An 18,332-nucleotide genomic window follows, 5' to 3' on the forward strand; every position below is an offset into this window, starting at 1 on the left:
CTTGACGCATGAAGACGAGATCCCACCGGCGAACTGCATGCCTATGGTAGGATTCGCATTGTTATCTCCCTCCAGTTTAATTAGCGCAATTACAACATTGAGCTCAATCATGTGATGCGGTACACTACACGTAAGCGCCGGGGTGCTTTGTTGGTGGCTGAATCCCTCAGGTTCATCTCATGGTCATAGACCCCGCACCTGTCGGTGGCGTGAAGAAGAGGCGTGATGTTTGCGTTCCACAACGTACGACCTCAACACCTGCCCATTAGTCAAATCAACGCTCTTCATGCTCGTAATGCCTTCAAAAGTATTGAGTATATTTGAGTGGACATCTCATCATCCTATAACGGCTGCCATCGCACTGTTAATACCCGTAATACTGCTGGTTTGCCTCCGCCGGCCAAGTCAAGATGAGCCACCGTCACTTCCCGAGGTCGTGCCTTTCATCAGCAATACCTATCAATACATGACGAATATCAGAAGACTGATGGAGCGTGCAAGGTTCGTCAAGATGAAATGGCAGGTCGTGCCGTATGTTGAGGCGTCGCTGACTTGTTGCTTGTAAGCCGTTCCATGAATCACAGCAACATCGTCAAATTCTACCTAGGACCAATGCGCGTATACTTTGTACAGGGGGGAGAAAGCGTGCAAGCCATGTTTCGATCGTCTACCAGCATCAGCTCGAACAAGTTCATCCTACTGGTCATGAGAAACCTGCAAGGGTCCGCCCAAAAAGATGTCGACAAGTTCGCAAACGACCTCTCGGGGCGGCAAAGAGTACCTGCACCCGGCTACGAAAACACACCGCAAGAGGAGCGATATTGGTACACTTTGCATCACATTACCGTTGAACATCTATCACGCGCAGAGCCCACCGCTCATTTGGCAGAGACTTACACAAACTTCTTTAACGAGGCTTTGGAAAAGCAGCCTGTGGGCCAGTGGGCGACTGTTCGTCTTTTGGAATTCTTGAAGAGGGAAATGTGTGCGAGCGCCATCAGGTCATTCTGCGGCACCGAGCTATTGGACATGTTTCCGGACTACGTCGAGCAGTTCTGGCGTTTCGATAGCATTGCTTTTCAGGTTGTGTATGGGCTACCAAAGTGGATCAACAGCGGTCCGGTAAATGAACGCGATAAGTTGAACGGCATGACGCAGGAGTATCTGAGAAAGGCCTTTGCAAAATTTGATTGGGACGGTTCTGCGGTGGATTCCATCTGGGAGCCCACGTTCGGATCAAGCTACGTTCGCAAGATGACCAAATGGCTTCACGACACAGATATGGCTCCGGAGACTCAAGCCGGTTTCTACATGATTGCGATCTTTGGGTACGTCTGACAGCTTCATGTTGACAAGGTGCACTGATGCTAATCTGTCAGAATAAACGCGAACACAATACCAATCACCACATGGGCGATGATTGAGCTCTTGCGAGATCAGAAGCTGTTCCAAGCAGTTCGCAGCGAGGCCCTTGAGACCCTTAATGTGGATCCCGTTACCGGGAAGCGATCATTTAACGTATCCAAGCTCATCTCAATGCCGCTGATGCAGTCTATTTATACGGAGTGCATGCGTCTTCATGTCTCCATTGCGCTCTCCAGAGAAGTCGTCGAGACGACCACGCTCCACGGCTTCCGCTTAGAGAAAGGCTCAATAATTCAGGCCCCGACGCATTTTGTGCACTTGGACGAGCAGATATGGAGCCAGGAAGGACATTCTGCTTCTGAGTTTTGGGCAGAAAGACATCTAAAGCATGTGAAGAAAGTAGAAGAAGGTACTGATCGACTTACCACCGAAAAGCAGTTTGTATTGGCGGGAAAGACCAATGAGTTCATCCCGTTTGGTAAGTGGACTTTCCCGAGTTTCAATGACGAGGGGCATGTCACCACAATGACAGAGTAAACTAACATCATGCATAGGTGGTGGACCATCCATGTGTCCGGGGCGGTTCTTTGCTAAACAAGAGATTCTTCTCACAATCGCCATCCTTGTCACAAAGTTCGACATGGAGTTTGTTGAGTGGACAAATTTGGACGGGTCCAAGTCTGATCGACCCCCTGTGGATGATGAGCGGTACTTTGGTACAGCTGCTGTACCTCCGGATCGCGATGTCAAGGTAAGGTGGAAGAAACTCTGGTGACTTCTTCAATTCCAAGCCTTCTTACGAGTTGGTACGTGAAGTCATGTGTGATAAGTGACCTCAATAGTTCCCAAAATCCAATCTTAACTTCGACTGTGGGTGTATGTTCGCAACTTTGCTCTTTAGTGAGCCATGATTTCTGGTTTAATATGTGCCTTATATACTTCTAATGATGAACTATGAACATGAAGGGAATCCCACGGTGACGGTTCACAACTGCGAAGTTGTCATCGGAAATGAGACGGACACTGTTCCTTAAGCGTCACTCGGAAGGATAGAAGGGTCAGCATTCTCGACCAGCATCTGTACATACTCATCGAACCAAGCACCAGCCCTAGGTGCACCCTCAAGACCACAGCGTCCGTCGCTCTCGCCACCTGGCTTCACCCACACGATGGAGTCAATATGGGTGTTGTTCACCGGCGTGCCGGGCTGCATACCGAACCCGGCTGGATGGACATTGCACCATTCACCCCACTCGGCTCTGCTGTTGGAGACACGGCCTTGGTCGATGATAAACCGGGATGGCAGACCTTCAGCCTCCAGGTAGGGAGAAAGGGATAGCGCGTAGTTGTTCTCGTCATACGAGTTGCTCCATTCTGTGTAGTTGGCGCGGGGGTTGGCGTGGAAGGGGTTGTAGTTTGAGACGTTGGTCGAGAAACCGCGGATCTTGGTGTTATTGCCGGCCTTCTGGACGACCTTGGCGAAGAGCTTCGCGGCTATGATCATTGTCAGTAACTCATGTCGTCGGAAAGTGAGTTTTTGTCAATCACGAGACTTACAAGGCTCTAGGTTGTCGTTCCAGCCTAGCCATCCACCATGAGCAGCATCAATGTAGAGGTTGACGTGATCATACTGCAAGCTTGAAATAGCATACGCAATACCATCCTCGTACACCGGTTGCGCCTTGGCACAGAACTCGATTCCTAAGTTCGTTACAAGGTTCGCCAAGGAATCCGGCTCGAGAACAACGGCAAAGGTCAAGTCACTGGCAGCAGCCAGCTTCTCTGCGTATGGCTTGACAAAGGTCTCCTTGTACAACTCAAGCCCGTTGTTCTCGCTGCTAAATTCGCCAGCACTCTCTCCTGCACTGCAATCTCTGTCAGGGAGGTCGTAGAGTACCAGACCGACAATTTGCTGCTCGCCCGTCTTAGACTGAACGGCACGGGCTCGTTCGATAGCCGTGTCGATATTTGCTAGACCAGAAACGTCCGCAATCCAGACAAATGTACCGATATCTTGGATGGTTCGGACCTTGCCTGCGTTTACAGTGTCACCCTTGGCGACGAAGGCATCATGAGTCTGTTCAAGCTTATCGGCCCAGTCTGGGTTGGCGTAAAGCTTCTTCCCGTCGAAGGGGTTTGTTGTGTCGTTGCCGGTGCCTGCACGGCGGAAGTGATGTCCTCTCGTACCAAAGCGAGGTGATGCCGATACTGCTCCTAGGGTAGAAAGAAGAGTTAGAAGTGAAGCGAAATGCATTTTGACGATTGTCTGAATGAGCAGCTACTCGACCGGCGGGTTTGCTTGCGTGGATGTCAACTCATTCGCAATATCTTCTCCGTGTAGCAAACTTGCTGCTTCTTATACCTCGAGAGCTGGTCCAGTGATCAAGTTTGCTACAGCAGTGTCTCTCCCATACCGGAGTGAATGTCGCCAGGTCAAGAACGGAACCAAAGGCGCCTCGCTACAATGCGACGGTTATGATTTACCAAAGGGCCGTCAACACAGTTCTCCGTCCGAGAAGCCTAATTGAGAGAGGATCGACGCACAATCCAGGGCAAAGCGCCAGACTCGATGCATTATGCGATGGTGAAATGTGAGAAATAGATTGCAGGCCGAACAATCGTTGGGTTCCGGCTGCCGTCCCTGGCAGGTGGCTAAGATCTGATTTGTCGGAAAATAACAAGATGCTCGAATTGCCGAGCTAGGCCAAGATCCTTGATTGGAACCGACGGCTTCTCTTCCGAACTCCCAATTCGGAGCCACCTACCTGGTCGCTCACCTCTGGACAACTGGCCTTTTGGACTTTCTATTGTGAGCCTGTAACTCAACAGCACTAAAATTGATTGTTTCAAAAGCATACTCACTGGCTATGGAGAGTTATGCACGTGATTTTTGACACTCCTTGATTCGGGATATCGGGCTGGTGAACCGTCAACCCACAAGGCCTAAGGACAGTTACATACCGTAGTCTACCTATCAAGATACACGAAGCTCTTCTGATTGTGTTACTGCTGTTCGTTTGTAATTGTCTTAATCAGCTTATCAGATGGCATCTTACCTACCTCAGTGCGCCAGGGTCTCCAACGTTGATGGAAGGGCTCACTCACACCATCTAGCAAATATTCTGCCAGTGGCTAACACTCATATTCTTGGGACTATTTGAACAGAATTGAGTCGATTATATGTATAGAATCTTGGACTCTGTCAGATGTTTCTATTGCTAATAGCTCTCTCCATCTTGCAAAACCAGGATCTTTTGACCGAACAAGAATCTTTGAAACTAGAGCATAACAACACCGGGCCTTATACGCACTTTCATTGCTTCTCATAATCTTCAATCTGTGTTTCATTCGGGTGCTTCAGTTGCGGCATGAAATTATACGACCGAAAGCATAAGAGCTCAACATGTTATGCCTTTGACATGTTATGCCTTCTTCGCCTACAATTAGTCATCACCCGTGAGACGATCCATTGCTGGTGAGATTTTTCTCCGTAAGCGACAGTCTTGATCATACACACCCTTCTTGTTCTATGAAAAGATGATTAGTATACCAGGATCACTGCAAATCGCTTACCTATGTTGGGACAATAAATATCTTACCTCTAAGAGTACTTACCTACAGTAGAGTGTCTGACAATCCATAGAGTCCTAGAACCTACTTGAAACGACGTGTACGACATCCCACTTAATCAAACATCAGGAGTAGAAGGAATGTCAGTCACCAGGGGGTCGTCATCCCAGCTGTATCTCACGATGGTTTCAAAGCCTCCATTGTTGTTTTATCTCAATGGCTCCGGAGGGATAATTGATGTCAAGGTTTTGCCAGCAAGCGTCCCATGATCCGTTCAATCCTCCCAACGGCGCCGACCAATTCGTTCTCTCCAGGTTGATTGTCACACGAGCTAGAAGACGATCCTTGCAGGTGTCAGCATATTAGCGGGCATCCTACCAGCCAAATCGACGAGTTATATGCAGCCCAGCAGCCAACCATCTGACCGCTAGCTTAACGCGGAATTCCCATGAAACATAAGACGCGTATTTCAGCAGCTTATCTTCATCTAAGAAATGATTTGACAGTGAAGTGGTTCCACTGCCACTATGGTTCCTTTTTCCTTATACGCGAGAAAGAGGTTGCTAACGCCCTCGCGACACCCTAGTGGTTCTAGCGCTGATACGATCTACCGAATACGGTCAGCATTTCGTACGCGAAGGATCCTAGGCGGCTGCGTAGCAGGGTCCCTCAGTAAGCTTTCCTCCGCCTCCGTCGGCGAATTTTTACTCCCTGATTGCACGTCACCGCTAGAGTTTACGAAAACGAGAGGACTGAAGGGCCCCAGAGACACGTGGGGAACGCGGAGAAGGCGTTCGTGGAATCCGTAGTCCGTTCGAACTGTGTGACAGATTGCGACGTTCAGGGTTCAGCTGGGGTCGTACAGCGTACAAAGATCCGACTGCCCCGCAAGACAAACTTGAGACGTTTATCGATCTCGTCGATCTCCATCATCAGTGTGTTCTCTTTGAAGCATCGATAATATGTTGTGGCTACTGTGGGCGCCAGTCGCTCTCGCGGCTGTAATCATCGCAGTGGATCGACTGCGTAAGAAGATAAAGCCGAATTACGGGCTTCCACTCGTTGGATCTCCTAATGAACGGAGCCTGTCTTCCGCTATTATCGATGGCTATCAAAAGGTGATTTTGCCGGGCTTCCTGTCCTTCCTACTGAATCGTCAACTAACCGAGACCCGAATGACAGTATCCAGACACGGCGTTCGTGGTTCCAAGCGACCCCCCAAGGGTCATGCTTCCAATGAACCTATACCAAGAGGTTATCCAAGCACCAGACTCTGAGATGTCCTTCGCTGCTGAGATTTACGACATCTTCCTCGGCCGCTACACTCACGTCGGCGAGAGTCGATGGGAAGTAGTCGAGGCCGTACGAATCGACTTGACAAGGAATATGTCTGGTGTTCTCCGACCAATTCAGGAGGAAGCTAAATTCGGCTTGAGTCAGCTAATTGGAAATTCGGCAGAGTGGAAGACTCTCAATAGCTACCATCTAGTTCTCCGCATGATCGGGTTGATGACTGGCCGGGTCTTCGTTGGCATGCCCTTGAGTCGCGAGGAGGACTGGATTAGGGCTTCGATTACCTTCGCTACAGATGTGGGCAAAAGTCGTATGGCTGCCCTCCGATGGAACCCGTGGATCAGGCCTTTTGTCCTCCCGTTTATTCCTGAGGTGCGCCATACGCGCCGAGCGCTTCAAAAAGCAAACGAGCAGATGCGACCTTTGGTCAAGGAAGTTCTCCGAAGTGAGAGCTTGCCTGACGAAAAGCCGGCGAAACCCGGTGCTCCTGGGGCTTTCGTATCGTGGATGATGAAGTATCTGACTGCCGAGGAGAAGACTCCAGAGACAATGGGGACCAACCAGATGTTGCTTTCGTTTGCTGCCATTCACACAACTTCCGGCACAACCACATTGGTATGAATCTAGATTACATGCTGAATGGTCCAAAGTTCGAGTTAACGTTTCTCAGGCTCTTCACGACTTGCTTGGCCGCCCCGAGTACATCGAGCCTCTGCGTGAGGAGATCGAAGAAGTCATCAAAGAAGATGGTGTAGAGAAAGACGAAAATGGGCAAGTGTTTCTTTCAAAGTCTTCTATGGGCAAGTTGAAGAAGCTCGATAGCTTCATCAAGGAAAGTCAGCGCACAAGTCCATTGAGCTTTGGTAAGTTACTCCTATTCTAGTATCAACTCGAGTCCAAAACTCACCTAAGGGAAAAGCCGGCACATCCAGAAGGCTTCGCAAAGATCAAACCTTTTCCAATGGCATGAAGTTGCCAGCTGGAACCGCCATCTCCTTTCCATTATGGGCTGTATAGTAAGTCGTACACGCCATGAGGCTTCGATGCCAGAGCCCAGGTGAAACTCAAAATCAGAGCGAGGCTCACAAACTCATAGTAATTCTACCACAACAAAGACCTTCAGCCCAGAGTATAATGTCGAGACTGGCAATGCACCACCAAGCGAGTTCGACGGTTTCCGTTTCGCACGCCTACGAGATCAACCAGGTCGTGAGATGAAGCACCAAGCTGCGACAACTGGACCAGATGCGTTCAACTTTGGGCATGGCCCGCACGCATGTCCGGGACGCTTCTTTGCTGTCTATGTGATCAAGTGCATATTCATTGAGTTGTTAATGAACTATGACATCCATCTGAAGGGAAGTGCCGGTAAGACGACGGAGAGACCACCGAACCAAATCAACAAAATGATCGTGCAACCGAATTTCGGGGCCGAGGTTGAGGTGCGAAAGCGTACGAAGGTTTGAACTCGGGGACTGGCTTTGAACATAAAGGGGGCCGAGATGTTTTAAATAAGACTCATAATCTAGGCGAGACGAGCAGTCAATTTCACTAGCAGCAGAGCGATATTCAAGATTCTAAAGTTTGCAACCAAAAGGGTACCCGGGGCACGAGTCTTTGACTGCTTGGATCACTGATCGAAGGGCAAAAAGATAACGTCAATCGCTGACGGGAATTGAGCCCGACGTGGCTGGTAATGGTCAGTTATTGTGCTGATACTGATGATCGTGGATTGAAGCTTACGGGTCGAACCCACAACCTTGAGATTAAGAGTCTCACGCTCTACCGATTGAGCTAGCCGGGCAATTGTGAACAACTGCTGGTTGCTGAAGCGGCTGCTTCGTCAGTGGGATCATGTAGATGGGGCACGATGCTGTCGAGACCCTAGACTCAGGGCACCAAATTTTTCGAATCTAAGTGAGGCCGAAGTGGATCGTGGAACCGGGCCAAACCATGTCAATGTAAAACCCTTGGCGGCGGACCATCGGCTGCGTGATCGACAAGCCCCATCATGAATAAGGAACCGTCAAGTTCGGATGAACCGCCCAACAATTGTGCCCAAGAGACTCTTCGGACGGCGAGAGTGCGAGAGGATGGAAATAGAGACCACTCTGCGTGGATTGACGCCATCTGGCATCTGAGCCAAGCAAGTGCTGAGTCGCGGGGCAGTCTCCCTTTTTGCAGCATACGGAGCGTCACACTCCGTCTTCAAATACATGAAGGCCAAGCCCCCTTCGTCATCCCGGTTCGATGCTTTGAGGCCCCGGCAAACATGCTCAATCAAGAGAGACGGGATGGATTGTGGAGACGCAAAATTAACCTCCGTCACCCCTGGAATCTTAATGATCGCCATACCCTTCCCCGGTGAGCCCCCTACGGCACACGGCGAGATTGACACAACGAGGGGGACTGTTCGGGACGAAGGGAGAGTCGCCCGACTTTCGTTTATAACAAGCATTGATATCCCACCGGCGAAGCCAGTTCTCTAGGTTCTCGGGACGATGCCGTTTCAGCCAATCTTTTCGATTCTCTTCCTTTTCTTGTAACATCCCCGCGTTGATCTTCCGTGAAATCATGGCGAAATCCACGGCGCTTTCTCTCCGTGCCGTCCTCGCGTTTGCCGCTGGCGTGTATTCGCAGAACTGCATCGGCAGCACCGGAGCTAAGGTCTACGAGGCCGAAAATGGGGTTCTCAACGGAACCACCGTCGCGACGGAGCAAGCTGGCTTCACAGGTATGGCACGGTTATCATTTAATACTGATCGCATCGTTCGTTGACTTTTGGTGGTTCACAGGCACCGGCTACGTAACTGGCTTCGAGGATGCCACCGACAAGGTCACCATCAACCTGGACTGCCAGGGCGAAGGACAGAAGCTATTCGACCTCAACATCAGATACGCTGGTATCTACGGCGAGAAGCGCACCAATGTCATTCTCAATGGCGGTGCCGCTAGCGAGGTGCTCTTGGCCGCGACCGAGACCTGGGCCAACGTCTCCGCCGGTCAGGTGCTGCTCAACGAGGGCAACAACACGCTTGACATTGTAACGCACTGGGGATGGTACCTCATCGACTCCATCACGCTCACGCCCACCGAGGCCCGCGGACCTCACAATGTCAACACGGCTCTCGTCAACGCGAAGTCCAATGCTGATGCCAACGCCCTGTACACCTACCTTCGCTCCATCTATGGCAAGAACATCCTCTCCGGTCAGCAGGAACTCAACTACGCGAACTGGGTCAACGAGACCATCGGCAAGTCACCCGCCCTCGTCAGCGTCGACCTGATGGACTACTCTCCCAGCCGCGTCGAGCGGGGAACTGTCGGTACTGCCGTCGAGGAGGCCATCATCCACCACGAGCGCGGTGGTATCGTCTCCGTGCTCTGGCACTGGAACGCGCCTACTGGTCTGTACGACACGGAGGAGAACAAGTGGTGGAGCGGTTTCTACACTCGCGCCACCGACTTTGATGTCTCAACTGCCCTTGCTGACACCACCAACGCCAACTACACCCTCATTATCCGCGACATCGACGCCATCGCCGTCCAGCTCAAGAAGCTCCAGGATGCCGGAGTCCCCGTTCTTTGGCGCCCACTTCACGAGGCCGAGGGAGCGTGGTTCTGGTGGGGAGCTAAGGGCCCCGAGGCGTGCAAGAAGCTCTGGGCTCTGGTCTACGACCGTCTCACCAACCATCATGAGCTGAACAACCTCGTCTGGATCTGGAACTCGGTTGCTGCCGACTGGTATCCCGGCGATGATACCGTCGACGTTCTCAGCGCGGACGTCTACGCTCAAGGCCACGGCGTAAGCTTATCTTCATTTTCTTTCCTTTCACAGAATCCGTTGTTAACATGACCACAGCCCATGACGACTCAGTATAACGACCTCATCACGCTCGGACAGGACAAGAAGCTCATCGCGGCTACCGAGGTCGGCAGCGCTCCCTTCCCCGATCTTCTCCAGGCTTACGAGGCCCACTGGCTGTACTTCTGCGTCTGGAGCGATGGCTTCATCAACAACACCGAATGGAACAGTGTCGATGACTTGAAGAAAGTGAGTAGCATTGCCAACCCCTGTCTGCGCCGTGCTGGGCCTCTGGTACTAACATTTGAACTCAAAGATCTACGAGAGCGAGTATGTCCTCACTCTTGACGAGATTCAGGGATGGAGAGGTTGAGGATCGGGATATCGAGAAGAGCTTGCCTTCTTCTACTACCTTCTCTGTAAATATTTTTACCAAATCAGTGTATAAAAATCAAAGACTGCTGAGTCTTGTCTTCGAATTTCTCCGCGAGAACTCAGTTCGGTCTGTCCGGGGAAACGGCGCCAACCTGGAGGTGCTGTCTTTGTCAACACACTGGACGAGCCGACGGATGGCCTGATCGGGACTAAGATGAGCGTCGATGAGCTGTTACGCGTCTTTCAACCGGGTCCTGGCCAGCCATCTAGCCCCGAAATTCTAGACCCGAGTTTAGCCCTGCAATACGTCAGGCGCACTTTGGGAGAAAATTCTATACCTTTGACGTCAGCAGCTTCTGTTATCAAGGCACCGACAAGCAGCGACCCTGTGAGCAGGGGCTGGCCTAACGGGACCAACGGGGAATTTGACGAAGGGGATGACGAAGGGGACGACGAAGAGCATGACGAAGAAGACGATGAAGAGGATGACGAAGAAGACGATGAAGAGGATGACGAAGAAGACGATGAAGAGGACTACTCAGGGAGTGACATGGAATATTCCGATATCGAAGGGTTTAAGGAATGGGAGTTTGAAGAGAACCCCAGCGGGTATGTCCCTGGCGAAGAGCTCAGAGTCATGAACTTTTGGCGGAACCGTGGTGTCTATGGACGGCCAACCTGGAGAGACATAAAGGCTTATATGGATAGAGTGCGACTCTGATTCAGACTTCGATGGCGCGTTCTATAATAAAGAGGAACAAGAGTGGGAAATTCGATACAACCCGCGCCGGTTTAGGTAAGGAACACTAGGTGCGACAAAGTATTGGATGGACTGTCTACGTGTAATATCAATTGTATATCTTGATGGGCTTGGATTTGAACCTGCAAGTTTGCAGCTTGTTCTCGATTATGCTCAACGTAAACGGGAAAGCGACTCTCATCGCCCATTTATCTTGCAGATCTCAATGTCTGCCTTGCAGCCTGCTCTTCGCTAAGGTCGCTTGAGTAGATTTCTTTTAACCAAGTAGTCATCTGTGAATTGACCATCTTCGGTAGTCTCGGTTTTGATTTCCGACTTCTGGAGGTCATTACATCGCTTCTTGGCGAGAACCTTGCTCATAAAATGGCACAGTAATAGTAATTGCACGTGACGTCACGCGTCAAAGACGCGATGTGGTCCCGCCTTGCCCAGCCTCAGATTGCCGTTCCTTGTTCACAACTCCAAAGACATCCAAGTTGTCGAGACTATACCCCAAATACGGAAACCTTGACACGGGGTACTGAGTGAGTCTACCCCGCGTTACGCTCTTTCAAAGGCAAAGAGTAGATATCCGCAGGCAACGCAGGCAACGTTGGTAACGTAGAATGCCTGGGAATGGCGCCATTCACGATTGATGTGCGGAATGTATCCGGAGCCATCAATAGGACCGAGATGGAAGAGACGAACGATAACCCAAGTCAAGAGCTCGCTGCAATTTACCGTCGGTTGATAGAGGTCGATCCGACCTTCAAGAAAATCGTCAACCACCACCCAGAACTTAGCCTGGAGGACTGGAAAGCACGAAAGAAGGCAAATCCAAACAAGCTCGGCCCTTACTCGGATCTAATCGAGCATGGATTCGCCCTTCGAGCACACGTTCACGGCATTCTCAACCCGACGGACAGCAGATTTCTCAACTTGCCTTTCGAGCTCCTAGATCAGATCTGTTCTCACGTCGACACCGTCTCGGCACAGGAAAACGATTTCACCTGGGCGCAACCACACAAGAGGCGAAAAGTCGACATCGAAACTCTCCAGTCCCTTCGCCTGACTTGCCGCCGTCTCTGCGAGGCAGCATCCCCTTACTTGGTTCCTACCATTACGGTACACGTCACACGGAAATCACTCGATCGCCTGAATGCGATTTCCCGGCATGCGACCATCGGACGAGGCGTGCGCTGCATCCGCATCCCGCTGGGCTTCTACGATGCACTCGCAGCATTCGCACATGAAAATTTCATTCTCTTGGCGAAACACGAGCTCCGGAACTTGTTCCGGCGGGAATTCTCGCATGGGATGACGCGTAAGGACATGCTGTCAGACGGAGCAAAAGAGAAGCTTCAGGCGATATTCGATCTTTTGGATCGGCTCACCAACGACCAGCCTTGGGATGAGGAGCTTTCAAATGCATTTCACGGAGGACTCATTGGGAAAGCCTACGATACATACACGCGCCTCGAGGCCGAGCAAAAGCACCTTCACGATGACAGATGGCACAGCTTTTCCGATACTGTATCATTTGCAATGAAGCGAATGCCGAATGCGACGAGACTGGAGATGAGCGATTCGTTTGAATCGCAGTGGATTCCGCCCGAAGGAGACGCCCTCGTCAATGACGACGAACTTTACCAATACCTCATAACTCCTCACCGATGGGAGCACGTAGCCACATCGGTTGCTCAACTTGAAGACGACCTCATGAGCGCTCGACGGCCGTTCGGATTCATCCCAGGCATTCTCGGAGCTACTGGCGTCTTCCTGACACGATTTGCTGTGCGAGTCAGCCCCATGCACTTTTGGGATGCATTTGAGACAGTGGGGGATGAGCAGACACTAGATGAATACACTTGGGTTACTGAACAGCTCCGGTGCTTCGAATTCACGAGCAAATATACGCTCAGCGATGGCCCTTCTAGAAGACCTCAGGTTACCTGGTCGAAGTTCCACGATGCGGCTGAGTTTGAAGGCTGTGGGAAGCTGCTCAGTGTTCTTACCACGACGGACAGTCTAGAGCGCATCTCGATCGACTTGGAGGAGTTCAGTCGCGACGCAGACACAATCGAAATCGGACCACAAAAGCCGTGGCATTTCAACTGGTTTGTCCGAACGCAACCATGGCCCAATCTCCAACGACTTACACTCTCGAATGTGCGTCTCAGCTCTCACGACTTTGGCGTTCTTCTTGGCGATAGAGAGATAGAACTTAGTCTTAGCTCTGTTGAGATGGTTCAGGGTACGTGGGAGGAGACACTGGATATGTTGCGGCGCAAGACCGACGCGAAACAGCGGGGAGAGCAGGGTCTCGCGCCGCTTAGAATTATGGCTTTGACAAGTCTGTCTGGGGCTGAGTGCAAGGAGATGGGTGAAGATGAGTACCGCGTCTTGAGTCTTGCGGCTCAGGGCTATGTGTGGCATCTTCAAGAGAATAATCCTTTCCGATGGCGTCCAGAGGACTGATGTTCCGCCATGATTAGAGGTAGATCTGGGAAAGACGGTGCTGTAAGCAATTGAAGCTTTTGATGAAGCCCAATAGAGACATGATTGAAGGCCTCCAGCCTCTCGAACTCTAGCAATTTGCGTCCCTAAGTCAGAATCAACTAAACGCGTCTCATTGCTGTGACTGAAAATGCAACCCCGCACTTTTCGATTGCCCCTCTACCCCACCAATTGTTACCCCTCCATAGTGCTTGAACAGCGTGAATAGGAAAAGAGACAACATTAACCTTCAACCAATCTGGGTTTGTATACGTCAGATTGAACAAGTACTCAGTATGGAGGACACAAAGAAGCCTCATGTAGTTTCATCTGAGCCACTGGTGAGTTGCAATGAGTTAACATGACGCGTTGATTCAACAAGCACGGCTAATGTGTCTGGTGATTGAACACGCAGGAGATTGGAGATGCCAAATGGATGACGTTGGTCAAGTCGGTTCCCCCTCAGATAATGATCTCATACGAAACTACACTGTAATGTTTAATAGACCTAACCGGACGTTTAGGATCAAGTACAGAGACGTGGATGGTAAAGACCGCCTCTGGGAAGGAGTTGAAAGAAAGACACGCGCAGCAGGCAGCTCAGTCGACGCGGTGCACATCGTTGCCGTGTTAAAGAAAGAAACTGGCCCAGAGCTTCTGCTTCAGCGACAGTTCCGCCCGGCTGTGGGCAAAATCTGTGTCGAACTTCCCGCTGGACTGCTGGACAAAGGCGAAACCATCGAACAGTGCGCGATCCGCGAACTCGCAGAAGAGACAGGCTACGTCGGTACCATCAAGCCGGATTCGTATGTGAACAGCCCAAAGCTTTTCGGCGGTAAGTGACCAGTTCGCAAATCAATCTATGTTTTGGAGACTTCCGACGCTAATACTTCTCAAGCCCCTGGTTTCTCCAAGTGTGTCACGCTCAGTCCCTGTCTTGGCTGGCCTTCGAAAGTTGACTCTCCCTAGTTCGTGCTCTGCTATGGTCCATGTTGATATAGACATGCAAGCAGAGGAAAATCGCAACCCCAAGCCGAGCTTGGAAGAAGGAGAGTTCATCGAGTGTTTCTCACTGCCCTTGACCAGCCTTTACGTCGAATGTAGGAGGCTAGAGGCCGAAGGTTATGCTATCGATGGCAAGCTCGGGTCTTTGATAGAGGGCTTTCAAATGTCCCAGGTGTGGCGGACCTAACACCGAATGATTGGACCATGTGGCTTTCAGGGCTCTCTGTCAAATAACAAAGATGACCAGGGTTCTAAAGTCGTCTTGATGGAAATGGTCCCTCTGACATAATCACGCGAATCCTTAGTCACGGGGTGAGAACAGGTTTTCTTAGGGAAAGCCTGAACAAGTCTCTCGGCGATACGAAGGCTACCCAACGGATGAGTTAGTGATGATATTGGATCATGAGGGCGGTACTCACGATGTGCCGAACCATTTGGATCGAAAATCTGTCAAAGGTCTCCTGATACGAAGAGCCCTGTCCGGGTTACATGCTCGAAGGGGTTCACCGTGGTCACATCAGGATCATAATCGCGTAGACTCATAAATCATAGTTCAACCAAGTGCTACGCTCACAATTTGAGAGACGACTTAATGGTGACAACACAGGATGAAGAATTTTCAATGGATGAATGATTGTCAGGATGTGTGAGAGCCACCCCAAATTGGTATCATAACAAAAGACAAATCAACTTCTACGTACACGAGACTGATCCCACAAACCAATCAGCTTCTACTCAAATCTCAGAAACAAAGAAAGCCAAAAAGGATCATTTCTTTTCCGTACTCGCCGTCGTCTCCGAGTCAACGTTTCCCGGGATCTTTCCCTCCAGCGTGCCCTCCGGCCCAGGCTGGAACTCCTCCTTGGCAACCGGGGGTCCGTGGAAGTTCTTTCTCGCGTAGGCAAAGTACCAGGTGATGGCGATGAAGGCGAAACCGGCAAACACGACGGAGGCGTAGTTCATGGTCGAGGCGTCGACGGGCAAGCTGACGGGCATGCAGAAGATGATGACGGCGAAGCAGATCCAGACGATGCAGATGCAGTTGATGGCGGTGCCGAACTTGCCGAGCGGGTAGGGCGAGTTAGCGACGGCGCGGCGGCGCTGGATGAGGTTAACGAGGACGGGCACGCCGTAGCTGGTGGACAGGCAGATGGTAGCAACACCGGTGAAGGAGTTGAAGGCGGCGCTGGAGCCAAAGTAGATGCAGCCAAGAATCATGTCGACGCCCGTAGACAGACCGAGGGCCCAGAGGGGCATGTCGAGCTTGTGGTTGACGCGGCTCCAGAGCTTGTAGCCGGGGATGGCGCCGTCGCGGGCGAAGGCGTAGGTGCAGCGGGAGGCGGCGGTCAGAGCGCCGATGCCGGCAAACATGAGGATGCCGAGGATGAGGAAGAGGAGGCCGAAGCCACCGGCGGCGGAGCCGGTGACGGTCTTGAAGAGGAGACCGATGGGCTGGGAGTTTGCGACCTCGAGGAGCATGGTGACGTCGGGGAGGACGAAGAGAATGGGGATGAGGTAGATGACACCGGTGACGCCGGCGGCGGCGACGGAGAGGACGATGGCGCGGGGGACTTCGCGTTCGGGGTTCTGGACTTCCTCGCACATGGAGGCGACCATGCCGTAGCCGGTGAGGGTGTAGGCGGCTAGTAGAAGTGTCAATTGGGGTGTATTCGTGAGCATAGGGTTATGGCGAACATACCTTGGAGCAAACCGACGAAGAATGACCAGCCAGGAGCCCATCCACTGGCAGAAGCGTCGTAATGGGTGAAGACAAACTCGGCAGATCTCTTGCTGGGGGCCATGACCAGGATAGTGATCATGATGATGAGAACGGAAGCACCGGTCCAGTAGATGCAGACCTGAAAAAAATACTCGTCAGCATTCTCGTTCCGATGCTGATTTCTCATAGCATGCCAAACCCACCTTGTTGATCAGATCCAGGTACCGCGATCCAAACGCATTCACTCCAGCGCAAACCAACATAACAGCCCAGAAGCAGAGCACAGTTTGCCACGTATTGGCAACAAAGTCCTCGTTGAAAACACTAATCGCACTGAGAATCAACTGCGCACCGCTAAAGTTGATACTCAGGGTAACAGTCCAGTTGCCGACGAGGGTAAGCCACCCGTCCACGAAGCTGACGAGCGGCGCCCAGCCGGCGGGGGCGAGCATGGCGGACCAGTAGTATACGCCGCCGGCAGTCGGGTAGACGGCGCAGATCTCGGCGAGGGAGGCGGCGATGCAGAGGGAGATGATGGAGACGAGGACCCAGCCCCAGAGGACGGTGACGGCCTGGCCGTTGGTCAGGGTGATGTACATTGTGGTGCTGAGGCCGAATGGGACGGCCATGATGGCGAAGGAGAGGCCGAGGATGGACATCATGGACAGGTTGCGCGGGAGCTCGGCCTTGTAGCCCAGCCTGGCGAGGGCCTGGTCGGCGGAGACGCGGGGAGGTGCTTCCATGTTTGCGGTCTCTAGTCGTTGGTGATTGTGAGGTTCTGAGTGTTGGTGGTTGAGGGTATCGTGTGGTGTCAGTCCACGGGTGGTAGACGACTCAATCGAATCGGTAGGACGTCGATTGGCGTCTGTAGATGACTTAATGGCTTTGTTGGTTGTTGTAGAACCCCGGATTCGGACAGCCTCGCTCGGTGACGTTTCTCGCCGGGTGGAACGGGGTAGACGGACGAGTTTGCGGGGGAGGAGTCTGGAGATGCGGCAATTGAGGAGCAGGAGTATTAAATGAACGTAATGGAAATGTTGAAAATGTTGGCACAGACACACACACGCACTCCACGAAGAAATGGTAGGGGACCGCGTCTTTTTGGCAGTGAAGAAAAAAGACCGCGTGCGTTACATGGGAACCGAGGTGTGTGGTAAGAAAAAGGGGACTAAGCCATTCTTTAGTAGCCCAGACTTTCTCTCTCCCAATTGTCTCCATCAGCTTGTTCGTACGGGACTAGAACTAAACCACGTTCAACACACGCAAGAAGAGTGGTCTCGGTCCAGGGTACAGACTAGACTAGTCTATCCGGCAGTCAAGCTTGAAGCAAGCCAGGCCCGGCCCAGTACCATCCACGGGGACGGGGCGAGTCACACACACATTCAAATGACACAGAAGCGCGGCTACGTCCAATGCGACAAGAAACGGACGGGAGGGCCTGGCTGCGGCCGGGGGTGGCACTGGTAGGATAGAAGGGGGGAGGGGGGACCCCGGCCTTGGGCATGGAGCTCTCTCGTTCAAGACGATGCGCTAATCTTTTGCTCCTCTTCTATTTGACAATTGCCAGGCTGTCAGTAGGAAAGCCGAGAGAAAGAGAGTCTGAAAGAGAGACGAACGAATTGTCCTCCTCGGGTCTCCTCTTTTCTTCCCCCACGCCCCGCAACGACCTGACGGAAGTGAGGAGAGAAAGTGGAAACTGGCCGAGATGCACAGCTCACGATCAGTGGATCTCTCAGCTTGCCCAAGCCTCTTGGGCTGAAGCCGAGTTGTCTGGGCTATTTGTGATGCTCAAATTCGTGAATACGTCAGGTCAATGGTTAAGCAACACGTAGAGTCTTCGACAACACCTGAACAGCTGGTTCCCAATCCGTCAATGGCATGAAATGATGCTTCACTCCAAATGATCGTCTTTATCTACGTACCCACCGTCTAAAGTGGGAAACCCGATTGTGGCGCCTTGACAG

At 51.8% G+C, this 18,332-nt stretch overlaps 8 protein-coding genes across 8 annotated transcripts; 6 read left to right on the top strand and 2 right to left on the bottom strand.

The window, feature by feature from the left end:
* Nucleotides 1–612: 612 nt before the first annotated feature.
* CTAM01_11481 (uncharacterized protein) lies at nucleotides 613–2,140 on the top strand (the record flags this gene model as incomplete). The annotated part of the gene is made up of 3 exons (XM_060527492.1): nucleotides 613–1,328; nucleotides 1,380–1,843; nucleotides 1,920–2,140. The coding sequence occupies 3 exons, from the start codon at nucleotides 613–615 to the stop codon at nucleotides 2,138–2,140; spliced, it is 1,401 nt and encodes a 466-aa protein (XP_060377791.1).
* Nucleotides 2,141–2,395: 255 nt separating this feature from the next.
* Nucleotides 2,396–3,619, bottom strand: CTAM01_11482 (endoglucanase-6B; the record flags this gene model as incomplete). Its single annotated transcript, XM_060527493.1, has 2 exons — nucleotides 2,396–2,859; nucleotides 2,923–3,619. The coding sequence occupies 2 exons, from the start codon at nucleotides 3,617–3,619 to the stop codon at nucleotides 2,396–2,398; spliced, it is 1,161 nt and encodes a 386-aa protein (XP_060377792.1).
* Nucleotides 3,620–6,171: 2,552 nt separating this feature from the next.
* Nucleotides 6,172–7,694, top strand: CTAM01_11483 (uncharacterized protein; the record flags this gene model as incomplete). The annotated part of the gene is made up of 4 exons (XM_060527494.1): nucleotides 6,172–6,843; nucleotides 6,899–7,091; nucleotides 7,148–7,244; nucleotides 7,325–7,694. 4 exons carry the CDS (start codon nucleotides 6,172–6,174, stop codon nucleotides 7,692–7,694), a joined length of 1,332 nt encoding a protein of 443 aa, XP_060377793.1.
* A 1,108-nt stretch (nucleotides 7,695–8,802) lies between these two features.
* Nucleotides 8,803–10,406, top strand: CTAM01_11484 (glycosyl hydrolase family 26; the record flags this gene model as incomplete). Its single annotated transcript, XM_060527495.1, has 4 exons — nucleotides 8,803–8,962; nucleotides 9,024–10,033; nucleotides 10,091–10,282; nucleotides 10,350–10,406. The coding sequence occupies 4 exons, from the start codon at nucleotides 8,803–8,805 to the stop codon at nucleotides 10,404–10,406; spliced, it is 1,419 nt and encodes a 472-aa protein (XP_060377794.1).
* A 216-nt stretch (nucleotides 10,407–10,622) lies between these two features.
* Nucleotides 10,623–11,129, top strand: CTAM01_11485 (uncharacterized protein; the record flags this gene model as incomplete). The annotated part of the gene is made up of 1 exon (XM_060527496.1): nucleotides 10,623–11,129. One exon carries the CDS (start codon nucleotides 10,623–10,625, stop codon nucleotides 11,127–11,129), a length of 507 nt encoding a protein of 168 aa, XP_060377795.1.
* Nucleotides 11,130–11,840: 711 nt separating this feature from the next.
* Nucleotides 11,841–13,625, top strand: CTAM01_11486 (uncharacterized protein; the record flags this gene model as incomplete). The annotated part of the gene is made up of 1 exon (XM_060527497.1): nucleotides 11,841–13,625. The coding sequence occupies one exon, from the start codon at nucleotides 11,841–11,843 to the stop codon at nucleotides 13,623–13,625; it is 1,785 nt and encodes a 594-aa protein (XP_060377796.1).
* A 314-nt stretch (nucleotides 13,626–13,939) lies between these two features.
* On the top strand, nucleotides 13,940–14,835 carry CTAM01_11487 (ADP-ribose pyrophosphatase; the record flags this gene model as incomplete). The annotated part of the gene is made up of 4 exons (XM_060527498.1): nucleotides 13,940–13,984; nucleotides 14,059–14,084; nucleotides 14,168–14,478; nucleotides 14,645–14,835. 4 exons carry the CDS (start codon nucleotides 13,940–13,942, stop codon nucleotides 14,833–14,835), a joined length of 573 nt encoding a protein of 190 aa, XP_060377797.1.
* Nucleotides 14,836–15,416: 581 nt separating this feature from the next.
* Nucleotides 15,417–17,111, bottom strand: CTAM01_11488 (amino acid permease; the record flags this gene model as incomplete). Its single annotated transcript, XM_060527499.1, has 3 exons — nucleotides 15,417–16,291; nucleotides 16,348–16,507; nucleotides 16,572–17,111. 3 exons carry the CDS (start codon nucleotides 17,109–17,111, stop codon nucleotides 15,417–15,419), a joined length of 1,575 nt encoding a protein of 524 aa, XP_060377798.1.
* Between the last annotated feature and the right edge of the window lie 1,221 nt (nucleotides 17,112–18,332).

Source organism: Colletotrichum tamarilloi, assembly GCF_030869305.1.
Source record: "Colletotrichum tamarilloi strain Tom-12 chromosome Unknown Scaffold_63.1, whole genome shotgun sequence".
NCBI lineage: Eukaryota > Fungi > Ascomycota > Sordariomycetes > Glomerellales > Glomerellaceae > Colletotrichum > Colletotrichum tamarilloi.